General features: G+C 42.9%; 1 protein-coding gene across 5 annotated transcripts in view; it reads right to left on the bottom strand.

Annotated features, from left to right (window-relative positions):
• Positions 1-20,648, bottom strand: part of LOC109901001 (SAM and SH3 domain-containing protein 1) — a 299,602-nt gene that overhangs the window by 79,121 nt on the left and 199,833 nt on the right. The window contains exon 1 of one of the 5 annotated variants that reach the window (XM_020496962.2): positions 15,211-16,030. The exons of 3 other annotated variants lie outside the window; for them this stretch is intronic. In XM_020496962.2, the coding sequence (XP_020352551.1) occupies positions 15,211-15,315 (105 nt within the window). In that variant the 5' untranslated portion in view covers positions 15,316-16,030. Of the gene's footprint in view, positions 1-14,881; positions 15,085-15,210; positions 16,031-20,648 lie in introns of those variants that run through there. One more of the 5 variants, XM_031837558.1, reaches the window with a different exon arrangement.

Below are 20,648 nucleotides of genomic sequence, written 5' to 3'. Positions count from 1 at the left end.
TTGATTTGATTTGATTTGATCAGTAAAAGTTCATGACCTTTCTGGGCCTACTAAACACGCTGGCCATGTTAAAGTGTTGTTACAGTGTGCTAGGTCTTTCCTTACTGCAGTGTTCCTCTGAGGGAGGCCAGTGTGTGTTAGCACAGCTGGGATTCCTCTGGGCCATGAGCTCATACAGCCCACCATGCAGCTGAGAGCAGTATGGATCAATATCCATATCACGATCAATGGCATGATTTGACGAGATAACAATAAATACAACCATACGTTTATAACAATGTAAGTTTATGTGTGTGTGTGTGTGTGTGTGTGTGTGTGGGGGTGAGGAAATGTGATAAGAATAGTTGATATGGCAGTGTGAGGAGGGTCCTGGGGGGGGTGGGTATGGGGCCAGTGGACAGGGGGTGATTTGTGGGGTATTGAGTGTCGATGGTGGGGGATTGGAGGGGATGAAACATCTGGAAGCTGAGAAAATCAAGACAGCCTTTTTCTAACACAGAGCCTTTGGAGAAGGCATTTTTCTCTCAGTGTTATCTGACCAACAACAAAACTGGGGCCTGTAAAATTCTGTCAATGTGTGTGTATTGAATTCAAAGAAAATGGAAGGAATGACAACAATGATGGTTGATGGAGTTGAACAGAAGCCATGATGCAGTAGACCAAACCAAATGTTTTTGCTTTTATAATGGCTCCCACTCGTGCATACAAGAGTGCACCACCCTGTCTTGAGTCAAGTTCAATAGTCATGCTAACAGTAAGAACAGGCTATTAAAGACAACACCCAGACCATTAACCCAGAAAATTACAGAGAGAGCGAGAGAGAGAGAGAGAGAGAGAGAGAGAGAGAGAGTTCCCCAGGCCCCACGTTTCAGAGCCAGAATACTGTTCTCACTCTCCTTACCAACCATTCCCAAATATCCTGTTCAGCTGAACCTCTTCAGAAGAACACTGTGACAACCCATTTTGGGGCAGGTCCAATCTCCTCACTTCAGTAGTTTACGCAACAACCATCTGACCAACAGCTTGGGGGGAAATATTGTGTCGGCCTTCCAGTAAAAAACTTGAGGCTGGAGTTTGTTATTCTAAGTCAATGGGGTAAACCACTAGTGGGAGGACTAACCTGACTCACCAGTCTCATGGTTTACTGTATCTAAGACTGATGACAGGGATTGCTCAACTGCATACTGTTTATATTGTAGTAATACGTCTGCATGATATGTAGACATTTATCAGTAAAGTTACCCCGCTCTTCTTTTAAACACATGGCTCACTAACAGCCACAGGGAGAGAGGTTTCAGTCCAGGATTCCACATTAGAATATGCCACCTTTTCCCCTTAACAGAGAGATGTATAGGACAGAGTGTTCTGACGGGAATCTAGGCCTATTGGTGGGTAACATACACGCTTAGGCTATATCCCGTCCCAGGCCATGTGAGTGCATGGGTGAGGAGATGATGAGATGTTGGGGATGGGTGTGACATTGGGACCTTCTGACCCCTACTCATCAAATCAATTAGCCATAGCATTCCTGTCATTCTCAATGTGACCACCCTTGGAAGGTGGTGGGTGGTGCTGCAACAGTATTATTCATGGGATCTGGAGAGGCATCCAAGGGTCACTGCTGAGCAGTAGTAGTGGATGGCAGCTCTCTACAGATCACAGGCATAGCATACACACCAAACGCCTCATCTGTCACAAAAGCATGCCCCTTGATGACCAAGAAACACTTTCTGAATCAGGCAGCTGTAGGCAGCCATGTGGCCATGTAATCATCCACTCTGAGCCAAACACCAATTACACTCACGCACACATCGAAAGTACTCATCAACTTCACTCTGCAACTTAACAGCCAATTGACTATGTATGTACAGAGAAAAAAAAATCTGCTCAAATGCAACCAAAAGAACAGAATATAAACTCAAAAACGACAAAAAAAAGAAACGTCCTCTCACTGTCAACTGCGTTTATTTTCAGCAAACTTAACATGTGAAAATATTTGTATGAACATAACAAGATTCAACAACTGAGACAACAAGTTCCACAGATATGTGACTAGCAGAAATGGAATAATGTGTCCATGAACAAAGGGTGGGGGGGGGGTCAAAATCAAAAGTAACAGTCAGTATCTGGTGTGGCCACCAGCTGCACTAAGTACTGCAGTGCATCTCCTCCTCATGGACTGCACCAGATTTGCCAGTTCTTGCTGTGAGATGATACCCCACTCTTCCACCAAGACACCTGCAAGTTCCCGGACATTTCTGGGGGGAATGGCCCTAGCCCTCACCCTCCGATCCAACAGGTCCCAGACATGCTCAATGGGATTGAGATCCGGGCTCTTCGCTGGCCATGGCAGAACACTGACATTCCTGTCTTGCAGGAAATCAGGCACAGAACGAGCAGTATGGCTGGTGGCATTGTCATGCTGGAGGATCATGTCAGGATGAGCCTGCAGGAAGGGTACCACATGAGGGAGGCGGATGTCTTCCCTGTAACACACAGCGTTGAGATTGCCTGCAATGACAACAAGCTCAGTCCGATGATGCTGTGACACACCACCACAGACCATGATGTTCCAGCTCCAAATCAATCCCGCTCCAGAGTACAGGCCTCAGTGTATCGCTCATTCTTTCGACGATAAACGCAAATCCGACCATCACCGCTGGTGAGAAAAAACTGTGACTTGTCAGTGAAGAGCCATTTTGTGTTTATGCCCATAGGCGTAAACCCAAAATGGTGGGTTTATGCCCATAGGCGACGTTGTTGCTGGTGATGTCTGGTGAGGACCTGCCTTACAACAGGCCTACAAGCACTCAGTCCAGCCTCTCTCAGCCTATTGCGGACAGTCTGAGTACTGATGTAGGGATTGTGCGTTCCTCGTGTAACTCAGGCAGTTGTTAGTGCCATCCTGTACCTGTCCCGCAGGTGTGATGCTCGGATGTACCGATCCTGTGCAGGTGTTGTTACACATGGTCTGCCACTGCGAGGACGATCGGCTGTCCATCCTGTCGCCCTGTAGCGCTGTCTTAGGCATCTCACAGTACGGACATTGCAATTTATTGCCCTGGCCACATCTGCAGTCCTCATGCCTCTTTGCAGCATGCCTAAGGCACGTTCACGCAGATGAGCAGGGACCCTGGGCATCTTTCTTTTGATGTTTTCCAGAGTCAGTAGAAAGGCCTCTTTAGTGTCATAAGTTTTCATAACTGTGACATTAATTGCCTACCGTCTGTAAGCTGTTAGTGTCTTAACGACCGTTCCACAGGTGCATGTTCATTTATTGTTTATGGTTCATTGAACAAGCATTGGAAATGGTGTTTAAACCCTTTACAATGAAGATCTGTGAAATTCTTTAGCTTTTTACGAATAATCTTTGAACGACAGGGTCCTGAAAAAGGGACGTTTCTTCAATCCAACCTAAACCACCGTGATGAAACATTTACTCGAGGCTCTCATTGTGCCAGAGCTGCAACCCTTTACTGATAAGGCCTGTTCTTTGGAGGGAAATCTGGGTGTTGCTATTCAACACCTCTCCTGGATGCATTCAAGGTCCTGATTTCCCTGAGCAGTCAATGTTATTAGTCTATGAGGACAAATACCTCATGAGCCAGTAAGATGTTCTCTCTGTCATTTTTTGAGAAACTCCCCCAACAAAAGCAGCAATAATGTTTACTCCACAGCTGAAATAACCCCCGTTGTAAATAGCACACCAAGCCATTTCTGTCAGAGTTATTGAAGAATTCCATAACCAGCATGCAGGGCTAAACTCAGTTTGCTGACTGACCTCTTTGGTCCTCCTGCATGCTAAACTAACTGCCAAATTAGCTACAGTACTAATCTCTTACTTTAGAGTTATCTCTCTGTCCTTCTCTCAAAGCAGTGTTTGTTATTTGTCATGGCAGCAGAAGGTTCCAGATGTCTCTAAACCATTAACTTCAGATAAAGTGTTTGTTATTTGTCATGGCAGCAGAAGGTTCCAGATGTCTCTAAACCATTAACTTCAGCTAAAGTGTTTGTTATTTGTCATGGCAGCAGAAGGTTCCAGAGGTCTCTAAACCATTAACTTCTGATAAAGTGTTTGTTATTTGTCATGGCAGCAGAATGTTCCAGATGTCTCTAAACCATTAACTTCAGCTAAAGTGTTTGTTATTTGTCATGGCAGCAGAAGGTTCCAGAGGTCTCTAAACCATTAACTTCAGATAAAGTGTTTGTTATTTGTCATGGCAGCAGAAGGTTCCAGATGTCTCTAAACCATTAACTTCAGATAAAGTGTTTGTTATTTGTCATGGCAGCAGAAGGTTCCAGAGGTCTCTAAACCATTAACTTCAGATAATGTGCTTGTTATTTGTCATGGCAGCAGAAGGTTCCAGACGTCTCTAAACCATTAACTTCAGATAAAGTGTTTGTTCGGATCCTAGCTTTAGGAACACATTCCTGACAGCACTGTTTGTCATACTGGTTGTATGTTCTTCTGTTCGCGCTGTGGACAACACTTGTGTCAGTGTCAGGACTAGCCTTGAGACTAGCTAAACATCTTCTAGGACAGTGGTTCCCAACTCCAGTCATTGAGTACACCCGACGGTACACATTTGTATTGTAGCCCTGGACAAGCACACCTGATTCAACTTGTCAACTAATCATCAAGCCCTCAATGAGTTGAATCAGGTGTTTATATTTCTGGGGCTACAACAAAAATGTGTGCTGTTGTGGGTACTCAAGGACTGGAGTTGGGAACCACTGCTGTAGGGGAGCGCATAGTGACAAATGAAAATGGGCATTGCGTATCTGACGTAACGATAGAACGACAATGGTACCATCAGTTACATTTGTTACCTGTTCAGAACACTATAGGGCGGAGGTTAAAGAAATCCTCTCACTCACTTGAATCCTTTTCATGATTCATTTCAAATGGGAGTGAGTGAATTAGCAACTGGCTCCCGTTTCCTCCTCGTGGAACACACCGTCCCCAACCCCAGCCCCTAGAGACTGGCCAGGCTGGCGGTGCCCACACAACTTCTCCCTACAATGGAGGGTAAATGATCTCTCGCTCCACTCCTCCCTCCAGGCTTTAGTAGAGGGGGACAATGGCCTCCGCCCATGCTAATGCACCTGTCCCACCCATACACCCCTACTAGTAGTGCGCGGGTCAACTGTTTGTTCACTGGCACCCACCTGCAATTGCTAGTAAACCATCTACAACCGCCAGACTATATGTTCAAGAAAATATTTTTATGTGGCAGAAAGATTTTTTGACAGGTCATGCAGGTTTTTTTTTGCCTGACTTAGATACATTTCTGCTTATAATTCCCAACATTTTGGTAGGCTATTTGTTATTCAACTTGCCTATAATTAGATACATTCAGCTTTTTTTCTGTCATTATACGTATGTTACCCTAGAAGACTAAATAAACTCTTGCTCACCAGAATAATGCCATAAATTAATAGAATGCATGCTTCAATCTAGTTAACCTCGGTAAAGTTCCCCGTGATCTCTGATTATTTCGTGGAGAAAAGACTTTTAGGGACCAAGGGACAAAATGCAATAACTTAACAACAAAAAAATGGGAAAGATTGTTTGTGCAACATTTCCAAGTGACATCGGTTTGACTGGTTGTAGGAAATAGAAAGCTGTGAAATCGACCCAACATGCTGAAAAAAATCTATCATCTCTCCACTCCTGTTCCCAAGTCAAAATTTTGCCTACATTTGTTGCATAATTTTAGTGCAAGAAATTCTACATGAGTTTATAGTAAGGCTATGTGAGAGGTTATAGACCTACAGTCAGTGTCCAGATTTCTGTTTCCATTTAACCCATCTGAACAGTAGGCTACAGTTCCCTTGAAGTGCCATAGGTCTGTTTGAAGTCCCCGTCTTGTGACAAATTTGTATATCACCTCACAAACATCACGCATAACATAGCTGGCAGCACTGCTATCATTCTCTTTTACCCCTTCACCAAATCTTTCCCAACCATTACTTTTCTGGTACCCCGAGAACATCATGCTGTGGGGATGTTTTTCACCAGCAGGGACTGGGAAACTGGTCGGAATTGAAGGAATGACAGATGGAGCTAAATACAGGGAAATTCTTGATGGAAACCTGTTTCAGTTTTTTCCAGAGATTTGAGGCTGGGATGGAGGTTCACCTTCCAGCAGGACAATGACCCTAAGTATACTGCTAAAGCAACACTCGAGTGGTTTAAGGGGAAACATTTACATGTCTTGGTCAAGTCAAAGCCTAGTCAAAGCCCAGACCTCAATTCAATTGAGAATTTGTTGTATGACTTAAAAATTAATGTACACCAGCGGAACCCATCCAAGCTGGAGCAGTTTTGCCTTAAAGAATGGGTAAAATTCCCAGTGGCTAGATGTGCCAAGCTTATAGAGACATACCCCAAGAGACTTGCAGCTGTAACTGCTGCAAAAGTATTGACTTTGGGGGGGGGGGGGGGGGGGGGATGAATAGTTATGCACGCTCAAATTTTCTGATTGTTTGTCATATTTCTTGTTTGTTTCACAATTTAAAAAATATTTTGCATCTTCAAAGCGGTAGGCATGTTGTGTAAAACAAATCCATTTTAATTCCAGGTCACAAGGCAACAAAATAGGAAAAATGCCAAGGTTGGTGAATACTTTCGCAAGCCACTGTACAGTTAGGCCTTGAAGCTCAGGCTGATGCACTAATGCCAGATAGCTTAAGATAATGAAAGAAACACATCAATGTAGCCTATAGATTTAAATTGCACAAAATGTATACATTTATGGATTTTTAAGGTATTGTTTTCTCTTTATTCAATCTGCCCGCCACCCACCCGCCCTTCATCCACACAATATTTGATGACTCTAAACCAACCCACCCCGCAGATATAACTGCAGGGACTGTCAACCTGCACATCACTAACCCCTACACCTCAACCAGCAGCCCAGTCCAGGCTGGAGGAAAGACAGGGGCCAAGGGGAGGCGAGCCCCACCCTCTCCAGAGGCGTTTCCTGAGGATATCCTCCCACAGCTCTGAGAGAAAAATCTGCCAGCACTGCCTGGCCCCCGATGCCAACAATAAGAGCCTGGACTGGGAGGGGTAGATCTGAGCTGATCTGGCCATTCTAGGCCCAAATGTGGCTAACCTAGGTTGGATGTGGCTATACTAGGCTGGGCTACGACAGATGGGGGGCTGAGGCTGACGCAGCCTATACAATGCAACATGGGAGGAGGAAAAGCTCTTTGAACAAATGGTGGTTTCTGTTAAGTTGACCATATGTTGTCACAGATACAGTCGAGAGTTCTAAAATATATGTGGGCTGAAGGGGCTCACTCTAATAAAACACATCAAAGGCTGAGTAACAGGAAAAGGGCATTCAGCATATGTGAAGTGTGAACTAGCCCTTGAGATGGAGACAAAACACACTCATACTGTATTGAGATCTGAACAACTTTACACTCCTAACAGATACTCCTTTCTCAACTAATAAAATGTGTTCTTGATGCTTAACTTTGAGTCAAACATCCATGCAGATTGGGGTTGAAAGAGGTCTTTGAGACTGGCTGCCTGGGAGGACTGTCAGCTGTCCAGATATGTGATCAAATTAGAGGCTGACGCAGAATACAGCAAAATCACTGTTTGAACTAACTGCTATGCCAGCTAAAACAACATGGTATGAACTCAGACACCATTTGCAGTGGGAGGTATTAAAGGTGTACTAAATTGTGTACGATGTGCTGTTGAGAAGTGGTACTTCCATATATCCACCCATACACTGTTACGCCCTGACCTTAGAGAGACTTTTATTTCTCTGTTTTTGGTTAGGTCAGGGTGTGATTAGGGTGGGCATTCTAGGTTTTCTGTTTCTATGTTTTCTATTTCTTTGTTGTTTTTTGCCATGTGTGGTTCCCATCAGAGGCAGCTGTCTATCGTTGTCTCTGATTGGGGATCATATATAAGTTGGTATTTTCCGTTTGGGTTTTGTGGCGAGTTATTTTCTGTTTAGCTGTTTTGTTGCCTGACAGAACTGTGCACTTTTGTTTTTTCTACTTTGTTACTTTGTTGCGGTGTTCAGTTAATTAAAAATCATGAAAGCCCACGACGCTTCACCTTGGTCTCCTTCTTCAACCCACGAGAGCCGTTACATACACACCTGCGTCCATACAGAGTCACATTGTGGAAATGTTATACATGGCCTTTTACACTATTTTGGAAAGCTACACAAGACTAACAACACCCATCATACAAAACATTTTAAGATCAGATTTGAGGAGACCCAATTAGATCGGTTCCAGACCACTAACCCTGTTCAAAGCAGCAGTATTGCCAATGTACCCATAATGCAAAAGCTATATACCCCATAACAGCCCCAGACTGTTAATTGAATTAGGGCTGTGTATACCCGGTTGCAACCACAAACAAATGACTGGCTCACTGAGGTATTCTCATGAAAAACGTTCCTAAAAGTGTTTTAACCTCAGCCAGAGGGGCTCCAGGCAATAACACCAAAGGCAGCATGACACACAGGACCATATCCCTCTGAGCAACTTTGATGAATGAATCACCTTGTCATTTAAAAAAAAAATTATGTAACCTTTATTTAACTAGGCAAGTCCGTTAAGAACAAATTCGTATTTCATTACACAGTCATTGATAGGTTTAGGATCAATTATAATTTAATTTATTTATTCAATTCAATTCACTTCCTGGTCATTAGCCTACTGTATCCAAGCCTCTCTATTGCAGTTAAAACTGCACAGAGTGACAAATAAACTGCAGTGGTGGACATGTCATATGACCAAATTAGCTAGATTGGATTTATATCAGGGGGGGGGGGGTGTGTGTGCATACTTTACATACTTTACATTGTGTCAACTCCAACCAGCTGCTGTATATACTCATCTGTAACAGCAGATGTTTTAATAGGCCCAGGCACCAGCTAACTCAAAAGGGCATTCTTATGTAGGGCCCCAGAGACAAAGGCCATAGAAAAGCCTTACATACTAAAAACAAACTAAATATAGCATGGCCATTTTGCTGCCAAAATGATGGGGGAATCAATTGTGTTGAGGCCCATTGAACTGTACATGTTTCGTAAAGATTGGGGATTGAATATATTGTTGGCCCTGTAATAACTTTCAGAGAAATACTGAGTGAAACACCACAGATTTCAGATGGCGTGTTTCCAGTCAGTTACAGCCTGTTTTTCTAGATTTCAGATGGCGTGTTTCCAGTCAGTTACAGCCTGTTTTTCTAGAGCATTGGTCACCAACCTTTTCTGAATCAAGATCACTTTCGCAGTCTAAAGGAAAGCCGAGATATATATTTTTAAGCATGACTTATAAAACGTTACATTAACCTAATAAAAAAAGTTCTGTAGGAATGAGGTTTGTGCAGTAAGCCTAATACATTATCACAGCATATTGTCTGACCTGCCAATATTGTCATTCTCAGACCAAATTATATTTAAAAAGTCGAGCTTTGATAACAAAATAGATCAGTTGGTGTAGCACTTGCGAAGAACAGCTGAGCATAAACTGAAATCATTTGCAAATAGTTTGCTTTTATGTTTTCCTAGACTGACAGTACCTTCATCTGATGGGTCATGCTGCTTTCAAGACAACTGGGAACTCTGTGAAAAAAACTAGGTCAAGTCATGACGTCAGTGACCTTTAGGTCGGAAAGTCTGAGCTCTAGAAAGATGACAGAGTTTCCGTCTTAGAAGTCTGTCACGAACCGGCTCAAAGCCCGTAACAAACATGGAGATAACGTGGAGATAAGGAATAACAAAAATATATTTATTAACTGAGGTAACCTACATACAATTAACAATGGTGTGTGTATTCAGTCATCAGTAGTGTAAATGAGTGGTTGCATGTATATAGGTGATAATGAGGAGTGTTGAAAGATGCCAAAGCAATCAAAGAAAACCGGCCCCAAAAAATGCCACAACCAAAATCAATGCAGTGTGTCAGTGCAGTGTGTCTGCACTGCTTGGCAGGTAGCCTAGTGGTTAGGGTGTTGGGCCAGTAACCGTAAAGGTTGACTTGCCTAGTTAAATAAAAGTTACATTTATTTTGAAATCAACAAAAATATACACTGCTCAAAAAAATAAAGGGAACACTAAAATAACACATCCTAGATCTGAATGAATGAAATATTCTTATTAAATTCTTTTTTCTTTACATAGTTGAATGTGCCGACAACAAAATCACACAAAAATTATCAATGGAAATCAAATTTGTCAACCCATGGAGGTCTGGATTTGGAGTCACACTTCAAATTAAAGTGGCAAACCACACTACAGGCTGATCCAACTATGATGTAATGTCCTTAAAACAAGTCAAAATGAGGCTCAGTAGTGTGTGTGGCCTCCACGTGCCTGTATGACCTCCCTACAACGCCTGGGCATGCTCCTGATACTGAGGGATCTCCTCCCAGACCTGGACTAAAGCATCCGCCAACTCCTGGACAGTCTGTAGTGCAATGGTGGATGGAGCGAGACATGATGTCCCAGATGTGCTCAATTGGATTCAGGTCTGGGGAACGGGCGGGCCAGTCCATAGCATCAATGCCTTCCTCTTGCAGGAACTGCTGACACACTCCAGCCACATGAGGTCTAGCATTGTCTTGCATTAGGAGGAACCCAGGGCCAACCGCACCAGCATATAGTCTCACAAGTTGTCTGAGGATCTCATCTCGGTACCTAATGGCAGTCAGGCTACCTCTGGTGAGCACATGGAGGGCTGTGCGGCCCCAAAGAAATGCCACCCCACACCATGACTGACCCACCGCCAAACCGTCTGTCACATGTGCTCAGTGTGAACCTGCTTTCATCTGTGAAGAGCATAGGGCGCCAGTGGTGAATTTCCCAATCTTGGTGTTCTCTGGCAAATGCCAAACGTCCTGCATGGTGTTGGACTGTAAGCACAACCCCTACCTGTGGACGTCGGGCCCTCATACCACCCTCATGGAGTCTGTTTCTGACCGTTTGAGCAGACACATGCACATTTGTGGCCTGCTGGAGGTAATTTTGCAGGGCTCTGGCAGTGCTCCTCCTGCTCCTCCTTGCACAAAGGTGGAGGTAGCGGTCCTGCTGCTGGGTTGTTGCCCCACCTACGGCCTCCTCCACGTCTCCTGATGTACTGGCCTGTCTCCTGTACTGGCCTGTCACCTCCAGCATTCAAAAGTGACAAAAACATCAGCCAGGAAGCATAGGAACTGAGAAGTGGTATGTGGTCACCACCTGCAGAGCCACTCCTTTATTGGGGGTGTCTTGCTAATTGCCTATCATTTCCACATGTTGTCTATTCCATTTGCACAACAGCATGTGAAATTTATTGTCAATCAGTGTTGCTTCTTAAGTGTAAAGTTTGATTTCACAGAAGTGTGATGACTTGGAGTTACATTGTGTTGTTTAAGTGTTCCCTTTATTTTTTTGAGCAGTGTATATTCAAAGTAGCCACCTTTTGCCTTGATGACAGCTTTGCACACTCTTGGCATTCTCTCAACCAGCTTCATAAGGTAATCACCTGGAACGCATTTCAAGTAACAGGTGTGCCTTGTTAAAAGTACATTTGTGGAATTTCTTTCCTTCTTAATGCATTTGAGCCAATCAGTTGTGTTGTGACAAGGCAGGCGTGGTATACAGAAGATAGACCAATTTGGTAAAATACCAAGTCAATATATTGGCAAGAACAGCTTAAATAAGCAAAGAGAAACGACAGTCCATCATTACTTTCAAACATGAAAGTCAGTCTATCCGCAAAATTTCAAGAACTTTGAAAGTTTCTTCAAGTGCAGTTGCAAAAACCATCAAGCGCTATGATGAAACTAGCTCTCATGAGGACCGCCACAGAAAAGGAAGTCCCAGAGTTACCTCTACTGCAGAGGATGAGTTCATTAGAGTTAACTGCACCTCAGAATGCAGCCCAAATAAATGCTTCACAGAGTTGAAGTAACACTTGTTTAACACTTTTTTTTTTCCATATGTGTTTTTTCATAGTTTTGATGTCTTCACTATTATTCTACAATGTAGAAAATTCTTATTTGATTAATGGTGGTCGGACCCATCTATGTGAAGCTAGCCACAATAAGGATTAGCCACAATAGTGGACTTAGCGGTTAGCCTTCAAAATAAAAATGGCATAATTCTACTATTTGTATTCATTTGCATCACTGTCAATTACATACTTTTATTTTGAAGGCAAACCGCAAATTTCACTATTGTGCCTAATCCTTATTGCGGCTAGCTTCACAACACATAACCCGGTATGGTCGAGCCTCATTAGTCAGATGAAGCTAGCTAGCTGCTTACAACGTTAGCTTTGGGCAACAGGGTTAAGTTGCTGGCTAGATATTTATTTTCATGAACTGAAGTTCAATTTCAATAGGCGAACAACAAGTGGCAACCTAGCTAATACTTACTCACAAGGATTCCTAAATCATTGCTAAGAATAATGAAAATGACTGCAGTTTTTACTGGTCATTGTTTTCAGGCTGGTTGTATTGGTGCTAGCTAGGTACCAAGCTAAAGCTAGCTACACCAGAAGTTGCAGTCAAACAAATGATGCTTTATTACCAACGCGGTATTGTAAACACATCGTTCGTGGCCGGTGTTTGCTCGTTTGCTGACTTTTTTGTACAGCTTTGACAGTGCAACTGTATCTTTTTTTGACACGCAAAGACCCACACGGCGTTCCATAGTATGTATGTCGTGAAGCTAGTAGCAGTGACTCAACTACCGTGTAACTCCGGTAGGGCAACATCGGAAAAATAGCGCACTTGGTAGTGTTAACCGGTGCTCGACCAGTCGGCAAAAGCCAACATCAACCACGACCGAGAACCGTTGATTGTCAAGGGCAATGAATTCCATTATCTTGGCTTTAATGGATTTCGCCTTTGGTCTCACTGAAATTTTGTTACTCTTTCAAATGACTGCTCGACTTGTTGACTGCTCGATCCACTCAGCAGACATTGTGGGCTAGGTTAGAAATGCTGTGTTGCACGTGTAGCGCAACATTTTACGTGGCGTCATATAGGTGTATGCACGGTAGATTTGACATCAGTTTTGCCCATCAGGCATTAAATACGACATCGGCCAATACCGATGTTGGCATTTTTAGCTAATATTGGCCGATTCTGATATGTTCACCGATATATCATGCAGCCCTAATCATAATGACATTATTGGTGCTAAAACATCCATTAAAAGACCACATGCCCCAGTCTCAGGAATCCTTAAGGGAGGATGTGTGAAAGGCTGTGGCTTGCAGTCACCTATGGAGGAGGTGTCACACTAGTGTTTCTGTGTGTGTGTGTGTGTGTGTGTGTGTGTGTGTGTGTGTGTGTGTGTGTGTGTGTGTGTGTGTGTGTGTGTGTGTGTGTGTGTGTGTGTGTGTGTGTGTGTGTGTGTGTGTGTGTGTGTGTGCGTGCGTTCCATCTGCAGGCAGGAGAAAGACATCAAAGAGCACTGCTAGACATTTGCCTCCAAAGTACTACATCTGGTAAAATCGCCTGGCTGGAGTCCCAGGTCTCCCACCCCGAGTCAGAAGCCAGAAGACACTTTCATCAATTACACACACCCCACACAAAGAAACACACACACACCTCTGTCTCTATCTTCAGTGCCAGGCCCTTTCACACTCCATTCACATATACTGAGCCAGACGAGACCAAATTAACAATACCAAATTAACACGTTGATTTTCAAACGACACACCATTCACACAGGGAAAAGACCAAAACACATTTGCTCTACTGATCAATCAGATCCAATGACCCACACACGTCAAGATGGCTGTGTCACCCTGGCCCCTCACAAAAAACATGAGGCAAAGGTGACTATGTAGATGAGTGTGACCTTTTCCATATCTTAATTGCAGGATTTGCCATGCACTTTAGGTGTATGTGGATTGGTATAGGCCTATGTGGACTACGATTGCTAGACATCAAAGTGATATTGTAGTCAAAACAGTGCCAATTATTATTCCAACGCACTTGAAGGTCCGCACTGATAACGGACTAACAAGAAAAACGTACAATTAAATATTTTCAGTCCTGCAATGTGACAATCTGATTTGAGAAATGCAATTTGCAACAATGTTTCTCATCATAACCTTCCCAAAGTAACATTCCCATTACAGTAGCACAGCAACAAGTGTTTCGGGCATTATGATTATTTCACAGCCGTGCTCAACTCATCTAAAACTTAATGAACTCTTACGAAAAAAGACTGCAGTTAAAGTGCAGTACAACTGCAGTTATAGACTGGGTGGTTTGAGCCCATTCGGATTGGCTAAAAGCCGTGGTATATGAGTATACCCGTATACCACGGGTATGACAAAACATTTAGTTTTACTGCTCTAATTACATTGGTAACCAGCTTATAATAGCAATAAGGCTCCTCTGGGGGTTTGTGATACATGGCCAATATACCACTGCTAAGGGATGTGTCCAGGCACTCCGCGTTGCGCCTTCATATATTGGCCATATACCACACATCCACTCCTCCTCTGGCCGTATTGCCTAATTAGGGTGTAGTATAACTGCAGTATGCTGCAAATATTGCGTCCAAAATAATACTGTTTTTACTGAAGTTATTTTGCAGTGTAACTGCAGTTACAGTGCGGTATAACTGTAGTACACTGCAGCTATTCTGCAATTTCTGCGTTCAAAATACTACAGTCCACTGCAGTTACTGCACTTTTACTGCAGTTTCAAAACAGCAATATTTTTTTTGTAAGGGAACTGTTACAATGGTGTAACAATGCGACAGCGCAGTTAAATCAACGAATTGTAACGAATCTTGATCTGCAAAGATGTAACCACGGACATCTTCGCAGCTCAAGCGGACTTGAATGATAGCACACAAACAGTTACTTTTTCACCTCAAGAGCAACATACCATTTTCATAGGATTCCAAGTTTCATTCAAATCCGATCACCTCAAATACAGAAGAGCTCCCCGTGAACAGGTTGAAGAAGGGAAATGCCCGAATCCGAAACCCACACGTTGGGCATGGAGGATGGAAAGTAAACGTTGAGCTTGGCGCTTTGAGAAATAGAACCGCTTCCCTTGCGTTGTTGTTTTGGGACGTGATTTAACCCTACTAGCATCAACCACTGAATGGGCAATGACTGTCCCCCTTTGAGGACCACAGTTGAAAAGCTTTTATCAGTTGGTTGTTACCTTCCTGTCTCCCCTCCCCCAAACCAAACTGCCCCCAAACTTACCAGCATCCCCATCACGTCTGTCCAGAGTTTGGAAAAACTGTCAGACACCGCGCCGCCCGCCTCGGGTTCTACGAAAGCGGCTGCCTGGTCGCCTTGGCCCTCCATAATGTCTATGGTTATGAAGTATTGCCTTTAGCGCACATTTAATCCGTGACCATACACAATTGGTTGGCTACAAAAACGGTGGCGACCCGTGGTGGGTGACAGACACCTCTGCTTGAGAAAGTTGTCCCTGTCTCAGCCTTGTCCCTGTCTCATTCAGTATTCATTCCTTGGGAGAAAAAAATGACTGCAGGATTTGAACGCTCTCCAAATACCCCCAGACCTGCTTGTGAAGTGAAACAAGTGCCCTAAAACTCCGGGGCAAGTTGAATATGTGCTCTTTACGCGAATACATGCACTACATATTGCAATAACACTTATACAGCTCAGTCAACACAGCAGAAGCCTGGTTCCATTGCATGTATTCCATATGAAAAGTTCACTTAGTTGATGAGCTCCCCGCAGCACCGTGCCCTTGCACTGAAAATATCCACCTAGTTATCTTCTTCCACTATGTCCGGATAGAACGAAGTCAAAACGAATAAAAAAACTCAATCGCGAATTTAGAGACATATTTCCATTTAACAGCAAAGTATGAGAAAACGCCCGAAGACCTTTTTCCTTGTCCGTAATTATCCACGCTCCCTCCTCCAACAGTGATCTCCAGCAACAGTTCGCTCTAGTTCACCCGACTGCTGTAGCAGCTCACTCCTCCCAGGAAAAACACTTCGACAACAGAAAAGTCCTCTGGTGTCAGTCTCCTCTGCTCTAACCAAAGGAAATCTTCAATCGATGTAGTATATTTCGCAAACTTCTCAAAGCCAGTAAATGTGGTGGGACGTTGCCAGATGGACGTACACGACTGGAGTGTACAAAACATTAGGAACACCTGCTCTTTTCCACCACATAGACCAAGGACGGGCCAAATTAGGCCCGCAGAGTAATTTGAACAAAAATACACAACTAAAAACTACCGAGGTGCAATTTTCGAAATGTGTTTGTACATAAGCAGTCACTTAATTAGAACTGGCAGTAAAACATTTTTAGATTGGTAAATTTGTAGCGAATGTTCGAATTGGGGCCCATTAATCAACAGTTATCATTTTAAAAACAGCAAACATTTGCCTCCACCCTATGGAATAATGTGTAGAATTGCAAGAAAATAAAACTGCATTTCTTTTCTCTCTGCCTGTGGAGAAAATTAGTAATATTGCATTCAATTAGTTATAAAATGGCATAATATTATCTCAGCACAAAGACAAAATGTGTTCAATTTCAGGAAATCTGGATACCGGTACGCAGATCCACGAGCCACCTTGTAGAGTCCATGCCTGATGAATTTAGGCTGTTCTGAGTGCAAAAGGGGGTGCAACTCAATTTTAGGAAGGTGTTCCTAATTTTTTGTACACTCAGTTTATAAACCCTTTATTAGGCTACTAAGCACTTGTCCTGTTGCTTTTCAACCATTCTCCACACAATTTTATCAAAACTAAATATTTTTAGGACGGGTGATGTACACCATGCCCTATTAGCAAATGAGGAAAACTTCACAGAGCCCAGAAAAAAGTATATAAAATAGAATAGACTACACATTGAATTTCTGAATATGTGTATAATGTATGGGTCCCACTGTACCACAGCAGTAACAGTGGAAAAACTACAAACTTGTCCACTACATTATAATATTTATGTAACTACATGTCATTATAAAACACTTGTGCGAGCCGGAACGGCTTACAAGGTAGGAGCCTATCTCCCGTTTTTGTAGCATGAGGCAGCTTGATGTACACGTACACCAACTGGAAAAGACGCTAGTCTATCGCATGGCCTTACCTCCTTAACGCTGATTGCCAAGTGGAGACGCATCATGTCCCATTTTTACAGTCTTTGGTATGACTCGACCAACTCACAACCTTCCAATCTCAGGGCGAATGCTTTAACCACAAGGACACTGAATTGGTCCACTGCTTCATATAGGTTAGTGTAATTAGTGTAATGATGACAAGAAAATCTGTAGAATGTTTATCCACTTATTTACAGTAGTTATCCCTATGGGTAAAAACTACCAGACGTCATAGAGTTATAAATAAAACCAAATTATGCTGCATACAATTCTCAAGTCTACAAGAACATTATCTTGCACCTGCCATACATCTCTGGATTATACATTGTGTTGAATGGATGATTAGGTGTTTGTATTGCTCTACCGGGCAACTACTGTAGCCAGGCCCACTGAATAAGTCTTGACTGTGTCTCTGTGCTGCCAGAAGCACGCGTCTCTGAGAGAGCAGCGTGTCTGGTGAACAGCAACAGCTGCCTGGTCTTGTGACAGATTCCAGGAGAGAGAGAGAGAGAGAGAGAGAGAGAGAGAGAGAGAGACTAAAACCCTGGCCTACCATGTGTCAAACACTAACATAACCACCAGTCATAACTTCTCCATAATGTGGAATGGACAATGACACATTCGATCTGCCCCTGAGCTACTTAACTCCAAACTTTATCTCGTGAAACGTGATCAGAGGCTCTTTGAGGATTACAGCAGCTTCTCAACAGTGTCCTGCTAACAGTCTAAACACATAAAACACAGGCTGCACAACCTCAGCTTTGTTCGACCTCCACTCAGGGGCATTCACCACTGACCCAGCCCTTATTATTTATTACATTATTTTCCTACAACATCAGGTAATGTTGGAGGAACCATGATTATGTCTCTAGAAGCACCACCACCAGCCTTCAACTGCTGAGGCGTTGTGTCCCTACTGGCAACCCCTCTCACTTCCTTGTTGCATCCTACCCTTCCCCCACTACAGGATAGGTTAGGACAGGTCACAGGATACGCCCCTCACTGTGCCCCACCTGTAATGGCTCAAACAGAGAGGTCAGCTTGCTAATGAGGGGAAAAGAGACAGTCTGTTGACTCATAGCACACATTAAACACAGCCTCTGTTAATGCATAAAAGTGTGTGCGCGCGCGTGTGTGTGTATGTACCTGGCTGTGTAATCTCATTCCTTTTCCATCACCTCCAGATAGTAGGTGTCATGTTGCCAGATAAAACCCACTGTTGAGGCAGTCAATACTGCACTTACTGCTTCCTTCACCAAGGCCGATCTCCATTGAATGTATACAGCTGGGATAGGCAACTGTCAACTTTAGTTGAGGGTTAGAATAGTAGAACACAAGGTGCAATTTCGAAATTTGGTTGTGTGCATCAGCTGTTTCTCAGTCACTGACGGGCACTCAATTAGCCCATGTAGCAAACATTTTGTAGATTGGTAAATTAGTCTAGCGGACAGCTATATACACTTGTAGTAATCAAGGTTGAATTACCGACCGGTGGGCCCCCATTGATTTTGTTTCTTACTCTCACTTTGATATATTAAAAACAGCAAATGTGTAGAATTGTAGCAAACTTGCAACATGTTGGCAAAATTAGTAGAATTGCAGGAAATTCACTTTAAAACAGAGGGGGAGACCAACAACATTTTGGTTTGGGAGCCCAAAAGGCTAGGGCCAGCTCTGATCGCATGAGTGGGTATGGATTTGGGTACATAAAAGACAAGCTTAGCTCGTAGTCTGCCCCACTTCAGAGTGAGGATGAAGAGGAGCAGGGAAGAGAAGTGTGTCCCTGGATAACATTAGAGCCCTGTGGCCCTGACAGACTTACAGATATTACACATGACATGATGACCCACATCCACACACAACTCACAACCAACCCTCTCACTAACAAGTATGGGTCTTTTAGGCAACGTATAATAACATATTATCTATGTCACTCCTCTAGTCATCAACTCTGTGATAAAGACAACAGTCCTAAGGGGGAGCAGAGAGGAGATATGGTACATAAGAGGACAAAGAGGGAGTGGAGGAAGATAAAGTGAGGCAGAGGAGTGCTGGACCTCCCCAGTTAGTGAAAGTGACCCATGGAGGTCAGTGGCCCCTGGCATGAAAATAGTCCCCAGGGGTCATGACCCTGTCGGGCAGGACAGATAAACAATCTGGTGGAGGGACAGACCCAACCAGACACACAGGAAGACCTCTGTTTTATTACTGCATAGGACCACAGAGAGAAATGGTAGTACCATGGTAGTACCATATAGGGACTGCTACTAGTTATGTACTCCTATGCTATGGGAACTACTACCGTGTAACAACAAAATATCTATGGCATAGTATATTTAAAATGTGTTAAGTGAAAATATATATTTTAATTTCATTACTTTTTATGTTTCATTGCAAAGACAATCAATGTGGCACCAGGGTGATATGCAACAAAAAGTATGTTTGTTATAATCATATTTCTTCATATGTCTCTGGTTTCCTGGTTAGATAAATCAAAACATACATTTGATTTGTATTTTAAGGGCAGTCTTTCTCCCAGTCATCCCTGTGTAGTAGCTATTCTAATTAAGCCCTGTGTTTCTCATTTCCTAATTCTTTCACATGATAATTGGGGACCATGGTTCTCCAGCCTGGTCTCATACATATGTAACCTATGAAATGTAAATACGGGACACTCAAATTAAAAGGAAAAGGGAAGGGGGAAATTTAGTAGGTTGCAGAACTGAATGCATTCAACTGAAATGTGTCTTCAGCATATAACCCAACCCGTCTGAATCATATTAGAATAGTATGTTACGTTTGGTATGGTTACATTAGACAGAAGGTTTCTTAAGACAAAACAAAATTAGGGTGGTGGTTGGCGTAGAGGGGTTGGTGTATGAAAACAAATGTCTAGCAACCTTAAGGTTGTGTGTTTGAATCTCATCACAGACAACTTTAATATTTCAGCAACTTTTCAACTACTTAGTACTTTTTAGCTACTTTGCAATTACTTAGCATGTTAACTAACCATTCCCTTAAGCCTTTAACCAAACTCCTAACCTTAACCCTAACCTTAATCCGTTACCCTTAATCTCTGACCCCAATTCTAGCTAATGTTAGCGTTAGCCACTTAGCTAACGTTAGCTACAACAAATTGGAATTTGTAACATATCATACCTTTTTTGCAAATTTGTAACATATTGTACAAATTGCAATTCGTAGCATATCATATAAATTGTAATTTGTAACATATCATATGAAATGGATGATGGATATCCACAAATGAATACATACCATACTAAAAGTAACATATCATACGAATCGGAGTGTCCCGGATTTACGTTTACTATGTTACTATGAGTCCAGGTTGGGTTCTCCGTCATTATACCACGAATACTAGTTTCTGATCGTCTTGAAGGGCATTCTAGAGCGTACATTATTTTCCTGTAATACACAGTATATCAGCACGGTAGATTTCAATGGCTACAGTTCATTCTTAAATGTTCTACGTTTGAGCTGCTTTTGAAAGCAAAAGTTGAATTGAAAACATTTGTGGCATTGTTGAATTCGA

Source organism: Oncorhynchus kisutch, linkage group LG12 (assembly GCF_002021735.2).
Source record: "Oncorhynchus kisutch isolate 150728-3 linkage group LG12, Okis_V2, whole genome shotgun sequence".
Classification (NCBI taxonomy): domain Eukaryota; kingdom Metazoa; phylum Chordata; class Actinopteri; order Salmoniformes; family Salmonidae; genus Oncorhynchus; species Oncorhynchus kisutch.
Note: the sequence above shows the minus strand (reverse complement) of the source record. Positions and strands in the feature narration are given on the sequence as shown.